The 10,646-nt window shown below is 42.9% G+C and overlaps 1 protein-coding gene across 1 annotated transcript in view; it reads right to left on the bottom strand.

Annotated features, from left to right (window-relative positions):
* Nucleotides 1-406: 406 nt before the first annotated feature.
* Nucleotides 407-10,646, bottom strand: part of VRK1 (vaccinia related kinase 1) — a 45,775-nt gene continuing 35,535 nt past the window's right edge. The window contains exons 11-12 of the mRNA XM_014541471.1: nucleotides 5,885-5,975; nucleotides 407-818 (exon numbers count right to left, since the gene is read on the bottom strand). Coding sequence (XP_014396957.1) covers nucleotides 787-818; nucleotides 5,885-5,975 — 123 coding nt within the window. The 3' untranslated portion in view covers nucleotides 407-786. The remainder of the gene's footprint in view (nucleotides 819-5,884; nucleotides 5,976-10,646) is intronic.

Raw genomic sequence — 10,646 nt, forward strand, 5'->3', positions numbered from 1 at the left:
CAAATATGATATGCTACAAAAAATGAAACTTTTAAGAAAAATAATCTGTGAATGAACAATCAGACATAGAGATAGACCCATCAAACAGACAGACAGACAGACAGACAGAAAGCTATAGAGACTTATTTCACAGCGTTTCCTTATGGAAGTGTCTATATATAAACGCTGTGACCGCGCCATCACTTGGCAATTACCCCATCTTCTTCCCACAGAGCCTGCCCATTTACATAATCCTTACATAACTTCGCTTTCAAGCATGTGTACTCGACCAGCCCCATGTGCTCATGACCCACCTTTTCTTTCACCTCCTTCCCCTTCTCTGTATCTCCTGCCTCATACAGCAGGTGCTTACATACCTGTGGGACTGAACAAAATCAATAAAAACCAAACATGGCCACAACAAACCGAACTTGTATCAAGCAAAAAGACCCCTTTATTTGAAGTTTCACATTTCCTTAAGAGGAAGGACTCGGCCAAACATTGGACCCTCTGGGAAATACACACAACTGGAAAGTGCACCTCACAGCAGTTCTTCTAAGTACCCAGACCTTTCCCACAGCCGGGCAGCTTAAAGAGTACATGCAACCTAAACATTCTGAAATTTTATAAGTTAGCCTTTAATAAACTGTACAAAGCATTTATTCCAGTAAAAAATTTGTTTTTCAAAGACATAGGTATTTCCCTGTTACCCCCACCCACAAGACCCACATGAAAACACGCAAAATAGAAAATGAAGAAAAAGCCGAATGACAGGAAGAAAAGAAAAACTGGCTCACAGCATGTGGTTTACTTCTGGACTCTCTTTCTCCTTTTTGAACCTTGAAGAGAAAACAAAGAAAGTTCAAACAGTAATCATTAACTTACAAAAGCAAAAGAACAGAAATGTAAGTATTTCCACACATTGTTATTAATATTTTAAATTTTATTAACCATGCTGATTAGTGGAGATGAAATTCATGCACAAAAGTGTAACTGTTAATGCCCTGAAAATGGCAAAAATATGCTAACAAAGTCTCTCTCCAAGTTCCATCGGCTCTCCCACTGGCAAAACAGTGACTTCCTGAAGTGCATCTCCCAAAGTGTATGTGCAGCAGGAACATGAAGCTCACGTACGGCAGAGCAGAACGTAAGGACTGTCTCCGTGGGCACTGACGGGTTAGGCACACTAAGGGAAGCAGGAAGGCTTATTCTAAAGGTGTTGCCTTTGACACCTGCCACCCGTGCTCTCAGGCAGGCGAGCACGGACTCCTCAACAGCTTTCCACCAGGAATGACACAGGGGCCACTGAGCAGCCTCGAGGAAAGCATCACACCTGACACGGCTAAGGGACTTCTGACAGTTCCGCCCGACCGCTCCCGGTGGCATAAACCAGCGATTCTTTACCGAGGGCAGGGAGTGCTGCTCCCCAAGGATGTTGTTCCCAGCCACCCCACGCCACCCCGACGCGAGCACGGCAGTCAGAGGGACGGGGCTGAGGCTGATCTCGATGCCTAGGACGCCTAATGTTGGGCTCTGCCAGGAAGCAGCAATGGCCCCTGTGAGGGCAGCGGGTGGCTCACGATCAATCAATGCCCGCAACGAGCAACGAAGAGATCAATACTTCCTTTCTGACAGGGACAAACACTGTGAACCTAGGACAAAGTGTCTATCACACATGACTAATAATGAATAGTGCCTAAAGGTTTTCTGATTACAGATTTATTTAGTCCCTTAACTGGAAGATCAGCAATTTAAAAATCAGTGTGTTATTTTTATTTTTCCAAATTCTAGTTTCTAGTCAATTGCCATACACTAAATCAGCGACTTCCAACTGGTGGGCCGCAAGAATTTTTAAAACATGTAGCACCTGACTAGTTAGGGGCACTGACTTCTTTTCCCTTAGATCAGTGGTTCTCAACCTTCTGGCCCTTTAAAAACAGTTCCTCATGTTGTGACCCAACCATAAAATTTTTTCGTTGCTACTTCATAACTGTAATGTTGCTACTGTTATGAATCATAATGTAAATATCTGATATGCAGGATGGTCTTAGGCGACCCCTGTGAAAGGGTCGTTCGACCGCCAAAGGGGTCTCGACCCACAGGTTGAATACCGCTGCCTTAGATTGTCAAATAAAAAAAGGACAACAGCCAACCCCACAGTAGCCATCCGGTGTGAATAAATCAAAATTATACCTATTTCTTGGTCAGATCATCAAAAATGTATTTTCTGGTGTGCTGCTGAACTTCAGTAATCAGTTTATGTGTGCTGTGAGATGAAAAAGGTTGAAAATCGCTACACTAAATTAAAGCAAATTTCAAAGGTATATGAATATCTTTTTTTTTCTGCCACTCAAATACATAATCTGTAACTATGGTTAGTTTAAACTGAGTTTTTTCTTCAATGTTTGTGATACAACCTTCTTTTAAAAGTATCCTGTGGTAGATTTTTAGGTTTATAGTTTGAGAATTTCAAAATTAATTTGGCATAGAAAACCGAGAGTGCTGTGACTCTGGGACTGGTGAAACGGCGATCCCAAGATCCAGGCCAGAGTCAGCACTGGGCACAGCAGCCACACACTAAGCACGCCGAAGCGCACACGGTTACAGCCGTGTTCAAGCAGTACTGTCCCACTAACGTCCTAGTTTGACAGGTCACTCTTAAACACCATTGCTGCTCACCCTCTTCCATCTAGATTTAAAGTTCAATGCCACCACCACCTGGAATTTACTATATAATCAGTATATGCAACTTAGATACTTTGCTGCACGTATCAATTCCATAGTTTCCTAATAATCAATTCTGATTGCTGCAGAGAAAAGTCAATTTCTCGTCTCTTTAAAAAATATACTCATTTTCATAATACACTACTAGTGGTAAAAGTTCTAATCACAAAACAAGTATGTGTGAGATTTAATATTTGAAAAATAAAATATACAAGTTTGAGATACCCTCCTATGATTTTAATAATGAAGGAAAAAACAAGTGGGAAATGTCCATGTATGTAGGGTGCCTTTAAAAATACCTCTATTTTACTAGAATATAGATATTCAAGAGGTAAATAAAAACCATGTTTTCATCAAAGAATCCTCAAGAATGATCCAAAATGCAAGGCACTTCAAACCTAAAACTAAAAAGCACCCATAAGACTTCTGTTGTGTACTGACCATTCTATGAACAGTAGGGACAAAGGACACTAGCCATAAATATCATGGTGACATTAACTAATTTTTAGTCCAATTCTGAAATCCTGGCATGGTTTTGAAATGCCAGAATACACATGGTTTTTATAAGGCTTATCATTTTGTGCAGGAAAGAAATTACTTGCAGCAAATAACCAAATTTTCTCAATTGGTAAAAATTATGCCTTGCATAAAAATAAAAGGATTAGGGCCTCTGTTCTTCTTGAAAATCGCCCGTCACCCCCTCTCCGTCTTTGAGAAAACCCACACAATACACACTTTGAAAGCTTTCAGAATGTGTTCGTACACAATAGACCCCCAACTAGTCTAAATGAGTTTAGGTGTATCAAGAAAATTATACACGTTTTAAAATGGTCTAAATAGATATTAAAGGAAAGCTGCTCCCATTTTGCTAGGCACAGCATTCTGAAAGATCACACAGTGAGAAAAATCTCTCACCATATTGTAAACCATAAATTGTGTTTGAAAATAAAATTGTTAATGAAGAAACTGACATTTCTAAAGCTGCTGTTGGAGGTAACCATTCTTCAAACACATTTATGACACAAAATCTTAAAGCTCTAAAACAGTATTCAGTGAATTGGATTACTTTTTTCTTTAAATCAAATGTAATAATGTGCCTTCTTCAAGTTTCTTTAAACTGATGAATACAAATATATATACATTTTCCTATGCCCTTAGTTTGTGTGTGTGTGTGGGGGGCGGGGGGGTTGTTTTGTTTTTGGCTAGAAGCAGTAATATTTCACCATCTCAGGTGATATTTCTCTCATTTTGAATATTTAGATTGTGAAATACCTTAACAAGCCTTTTACTTTAGAGAGAAAATGAATTACAATGGGAAAGTAGACAGCATTTAAGTAAAGCAATTCCAAGTTTATGTGAATAAAGCAGAATCTGATTATTCTTTATCTGCTTTTTTATACCAAAAAGATAGCTGGATTGCTCTCCTTAAATTAGCAATGGGATTTACTCTCTTCTTTTGTCATTATTAAATAAAACAAAAAAACTAATATATTTTCTCACAGTAAAAAGTATCAGTATAAGGACCTCTGATTAAAATTTTAGGTATAAAAAACTTATTTATAATTATACCCCAATTTAAAATCATTTAGGTTTCGAAACAAACCCCTCTGATGCCCAGCCAGCAGAGCCCAGGTAACAATGACGCCAGGCAGTGGAGAGAGGCCCGAGTCCCGGACCTAAATGGGTGTCAACCTTACTAACCCTGCAGGCCGTCTCCTAAACGAAAACCGCCAGGTTTAGAACCTGGGGGGTTTTAAAGAAAGACTCTTGCTCTACCTTTATAAACGCTGTTTAATTTTACTCCCACTCACTGCCGGCTGCTGCTCGCCTCTGGCTGAGACAGGCCTGGCTGTACTGCTCCTCAGGGCTCCTCACTTCCTAACAACACGAACACGGCGGGAGGAGGGAACCAACCGTGGAGAGCGGAGGCGGCGGCAGAGGGGAGACGGGCTATTCAGACCCAGGGACCCAGAGCGAAGGGACACTCACTCTCCAGACACCCCCGTGTTCTCCTGAGTAAATCCAGGTGGACCTCAGGATGCTCTACCCAGAACACAAGGTGAAGAAGAGGTGGATGGAAGGGGCAGAGCCGGCCCTCCTGGCAAGTCAAATGGCTGCCTCCGCAGTGCGCCCTGGGCCAGGGCAGAGGGGAGGTGCAGCACGCCCCGGACCTGGCCCAACAGAGCCTCGCGCCTCAGTGAGACGTGACCTAAAATAAGCCTTCCCATTAGAAACCAAGGGCAACGCAATACCAGCCCAAGGGCCAGGAGAGCAAGGGCACGTAGCCAGCGTGGAGTCAAAGAAACCTGGGACATGTTTCCCGTCCCTGGTCACCCTGGGCCTGCCTGCCCCTCAGAGGAAGCCCACCCGCCCGGCCTGTGGCCTCGCTCAGGTTAGCTCTGGACCCGCTCCGCCGGCAGCACAGCCTGTGAGGCACCCGGTGACTTTACACCGTGCTTTTTGGAAAATAACGATGCAAGGCTTTAATCCTTGCACCCTAAGTGTAGAGAGAGAAAGGCTGGCACTTTGTGGGAATGACCAGGCAAGCAGAGCGGGGCAGCTGAGGGAAGTGCAGGAACTAAGGACTGACCCCTGGTGCTGGACACGCGCTCCTCTCCATCCCACGCGTGGGAACGGAGAAAGGCTGAGAATCAGGAGTGCTGGTCTCCAAGGCCACCCCCTTCTCACCGACGCAGTCATCTTTGTTTAATCCTCACCTGAGGAGATGTTTGATTTTTTAGAGAGAGGAAGGAAGAGAGAGAAACATCTGTTGTTTGCCTCCCGTTTGTGCCCCCACCGAGGATCAAACCCACAACCTAGGTATGTGCCATGACTGGGAATCGGACCCGCAACCTTTAGGTGTACGGGACGACGCTCCAACCAACAGAGCCATCCGGCCAGGGCGCAACAACTCGGCCACCTGAACGCTCGGGGTCTTGGGCTCCATATCTGAAAAATGAGAGAAGCTCCCGGCGCCAACTTCATGATCACTGTGAACAGTAATAACACTCTGCGTGTACAAAGCCCCTGTGATACACACTGCACAGACGGAAGGCCTTCCCCTACGATATTGTATTATGAAGTCGAAATGTGACGACCTGAACAGCGGAGTCCTATTAGCGGAAGGAAAGGAAACCTCATTTACGCGTGGAGAGAGGTCGCAGCGAGACTGTCCACTTACGCGTCTGCATGGCTTCCTCCGTGTGCGCATCCGAGCACTCCATGTCTTCCACACCTGCTTCTGTGCTCTTCTCAGCCTCCTTCTTCCGCTTCTTACATGTGAAAATGTAAAGAGAGAAAGCTGTGGTCTAATGGTCCAAGAAGTAAATACTCAAACTCACTGTATATTAGTATACATATGAACCTATACAGGTGTGCTGTCAAAATACACAAAACACATACGAGGGCTTATGTTCCAAATCCTATATACAGTGCGCTACATTTCCCCACAAACACACACCTTTCCACTTAAAGGGAGCACCTGACGGCGTCTCCTTGGCACATCCGAATTGCCGGCACCACCACTCCTGCGTTTTGGGGCCATTAGTAAAATAACTGTGACCTGAGCGAGCACTGTGATACTGCGACAGCTGGTCCGACAACCCAGACGGCCACAGGGTGACTATCGGGTGGTGGAAATGCTGGCCGATGGGATGGCTCACGCTTTGGGCAGGATGGCAATAGTTCATGCTACTCAGAGCAGAGGGCAAGTTAAAGCTTAAGAATTGTTGATTTCTGAATTTTCCCATTTAATATTTTCAGGCCATGGCTGACTGCAGGTAACTGAACCGAGGAAAGAGAAATATGGATGGGGGCTACAATACACAACTTCAAGGTAGTGGGGGCCTAAGGGAAGGGGGGCAAAGACAATGGGATTAGAGAGCCTTCAACTATTCAGTGTGCCTGAAAGGTGGGTCTGTTTGCTGTTACCCACCTCTAACTTTTTATGCCTCACATAGTTCATTAGGAAAGCTGTGTTTTACCCTCAGGACTGGTGATACAGAAACTCTCTTAAAGCCCAGTGTTTTATAAACTTGGCATCACCCCTCTCTGAGGCCAATGATACTTATTCTCCAATTTTACAGTGTGTATCTGTGGGGGTATATTTCCTTCTGGAATGTTTTTATTAAAAGTTTAACAGGGCCGCCCTAACCGGTTTGGCTCAGTGGATAGAGCGTCGGCCTGGGGACTGAAGGGTCCCAGGTTCGATTCCGGTCAAGGGCATGTACCTTGGTTGCGGGCACATCCCCAGTAGGAGGTGTGCAGGAGGCAGCTGATCGATGTTTCTCTCTCATCGATGTTTCTAACTCTCTATCCTTCTCCCTTCCTCTCTGTAAAAAATCAATAAAATATATTAAAAAAAAAAAAAAAAGTTTAACAGGGCCAAAAACCTTGCTGTAAGGAAGGATCTTAAAAGTACACAGGTCTGCTAAAATCTCAGAAACGGTTGGTTTTCCCACCATTCTCTCAGGCCTTTCCTATTTTCTACTTATTTTTCCAGTTGAGTGTGACTTAGGAGAGTTAATGCTTATATTCTGTCACCATCCATTCTTCCCAACTGTTCATTCAATTCCTTATTATTATTTTCCAATACTATACTATTTTCTACCTAGTTCATTCCTGTGTAAAGTTTTTAAATCACCTAACATCTCTACATGCAACTATAACTATAGAAGGACCTTAGAGATAATTTAAAACTTTGCATTTTGCATGTAACTTTATCCCATGTAGTCTCAAATTTAAATGTGTTAAAATGCAAATTAAAAGTCAAAGCTTCTCTAGGTTGCCTAAAATAAGTGTGTGTCATGTAGGGAATCATCTGATACTTCGCAAGTTTCACAGATTCACATCGCATCAGAATGTCCTCATTTATATTTCCTAACAATTAACATTAAGTTGAACCTCATCTGAGAACCTTCCTTGCTTCGGGCCATTGTGCGTGTGGCTATAAGAGTGTAATACCTGCTGACAGCACATTGTTCTTCCTCCTAATGGCAACCATGGCTCTGTTCCGAAGAGAGCTGCGCAGGGAGGCCCAGCTCCGCTCAGACCACATTATCTTAACCCTCCAAACGGTCAGAACTGCTATTATCTCTGTGTAACAATTAATCCCACTGTTTCCAATGATGCTTAAGGCAGCTGTGAAAGATCAGGACTCAGATACCAGGCTCCTAAAGATAAGGCTCCACAAATACAGACCTGAGGACTGCACTGAGCTTAGGAAACCTCAGAAGCAGCATTTGCTGAGCAGCTTTGGGGAAGGAGGGACCCCTTCTCAAAGAGAGCTGCCCGAGAGGCTGCGACTTCCTACAACGGAGGAGAGAAGGGGCAGTGCCTCCCACCCTCCCTTTCCAAAGTGTCGCTCCATGATTGCCATCCCAGCCCTGCTGGGCTGAACAGATTGGTTCGATAATTACATACAATAACTGCAGTGGGCAGGTAACCCTCAGCTGGCACGGGCAGCTCCCCTGTGAGGGCTTCCATATGCAAACGGCACTGATGGAGTGCATTAGGTGCCTCCTCCCTCCGGCGCGCAGGCCTGATTAACGCCGGCCAAGACTCCAAGGTTAGCATGTCAGCAGATTCGTGATGCATTAGGCAGGAATAAACACAGACACTTTTGTTCGTCCGGGCCAAAATTAAGGAGGAATATTTCAGTACTATATTGCTTTCCACACAGGAGAAAATGCTTTCTGCAGGTTTAGGAGGGCAGATTTCTACATGCTCATCATACAGGGAGCCATCCAATACATTCTACCCAAGAGCCTAGTGCATTCATCTTGTTTCAAGCTTATTTAATAAAAAGGAGCTTCCTTCATCTCCGTGCAGGTAAATGACGCAGGAATGAAAATCAGACAGTATTCAACCGACAAGAGAAACACCTGTGATTTCAGCAGGGGCACCAGGTTAGGCCCCAACTTCCATTCACCTGCCTTCAGCTGGCGTCTCCTGCCCAACTTTCCTGACAATGCATGCCATCTGGATAGGAAGAACCAATGGTCTACAGACTATGATCTATTTTTTTTTCAAAAACAAAAACCTTCAAAAACAAAAACAAAAAAATCTTCAAGTTTAATAGTATCTAAGTACGAATTGCCAGTTACAAAAACAGCCACAGGGATGTGAAGTACAGCATGGGGAAGAAAGTCAGTACAATGCAGTGACTACCAGTGTGCACGGTGTCAGAGAAAAACTGGATAGAAACCTTGCTTCCTGCCATTGTTGATCAATTCTTATAGGTGTTACCATAACGGATACTGCTAGGAACATAGAGAAACATGTACTGAACTTATTACACCTGCCCCTTTCCAAAAGAGATTTGAGACTGAGAAATAAAAAGAACATATACATTTTTTCTTAAACTTACTGTGGTAGTTATTTCACAATATATTTAAGTCAAAGCATTATGCTGTACCCCTTAAACTTATACAGTGCTGAATGCCAATTATATCTCAATAAGACTGGAAAGACTAAAAATAAAAAATAAGGCATGAGCAAAGATTTCTATAAACGTAAATGCTGTCAGACAAAATCAGCTGAGTTGCAGGAAGCAGTGTGTAATGAAAAGAGTCAAGACACTTCAGTTCTGAAGCTTCACTGCGTAAGTCACATGACCTCTAAGGCCCTTAGAAATCTAAAAATGGATTTTCAAGAAATGAATAAGTTCCAAAGCAAAACTACAGTTAGACATGGATTATCTGAATAATAATCTGAAAAAAACTAAAAATTATGACAAAAAGAGTAGTGAGAAAATCTGCTAATTATAAAGATTAACACTATAGTTTCCATAATCAGAGAATCCTATTTAGCTGTGAGCTTCCTGGTAACCAGAGCAGAGAACGCCATCCTGATTGCATACCCCTTGCGAAGGAGGAAAGGGAATTCTAATTTCTCAAAAGAGAAGCTTTTCCTTCTAGAGAGCCCCCGCTTCTCAGCCAGTGCAGCGCTGCTTTTGCCAGTTTTAGACATGTGGCATTTACAATTTATTTGGGAAAACTGTTCTAGGGCTTAACAAAGAAGAAGAAAAAGAAAAGTTTAAAAAAAAACTGGTCTGGTGCAGTTTTTTCACTTTTATAAACAAAAAGACAAAGGGCCAACACATTGAATAACTCACCTATATAGTTACATGGCTATCAAGCAGCTTCATGATCTTACCTAATCCTAGCTGTTATTAATTTCATTTTAATACCAAGAATAGCCCTGTGTCAGCCATGAAGACAAGAATAAAATAAAATATAAAATGAAGCAGTAAACTAATAAAGGAAACCTAACAGTTCAACTTGGTATTCATATATTCCCCCTACGTGAAGCTTCAGGCATGTAGGGCATGATCCGACAGGACTTGTCCAGCCTTCTGAACTACCCAAGGACACAGGGGATCAGGCACAGATGTTAGCTCTGCAGCAGACTGACCTACTCAGCTGTAAAGTCAGCCAACCTGCAGAAACCAAATTTCTCCAGCACACAGGTCCAAACAGCATTTTGCAAAGAAGGGGGATGGCACTGAACAAGTTCTCACTGCAGCAGAGATCTTTACTTCTCAATCAGCTAAATTTTAGGAAAAACACTCTAGAAGCGAGCTATAAATATAATGTAAAGAAATCTGTCCGGCACACGAGGATGCACGCTGTGTGTTTACCCATGTATGCAAACTGTAAGTTACTGCCTCACTGAAAATTCCATCAGGCTTCCAGTCCATCCCTTCATTTCAAAGCCGAATGTAGCTGTTAGCACACTTGTTGACCACAAAACTGAGCAGATGCAATTAACACAAAACTTGCAGGGGGAAAATGCCTATGTAGATGAAATGTATAATTTTCAATTCCGTGATGAAATTAGAGACCTACTATTTGCCAAAAAGTCAAATTCATGATCCAATTTCAAAATTTCAATCTAGGAAGAATTATAAAAATCTTTTAATTTGCTGTTTCTTGTTTTAAAGA

The sequence above is a fragment of the Myotis brandtii genome, unplaced genomic scaffold, assembly GCF_000412655.1.
Source record: "Myotis brandtii unplaced genomic scaffold, ASM41265v1 scaffold273, whole genome shotgun sequence".
NCBI lineage: Eukaryota > Metazoa > Chordata > Mammalia > Chiroptera > Vespertilionidae > Myotis > Myotis brandtii.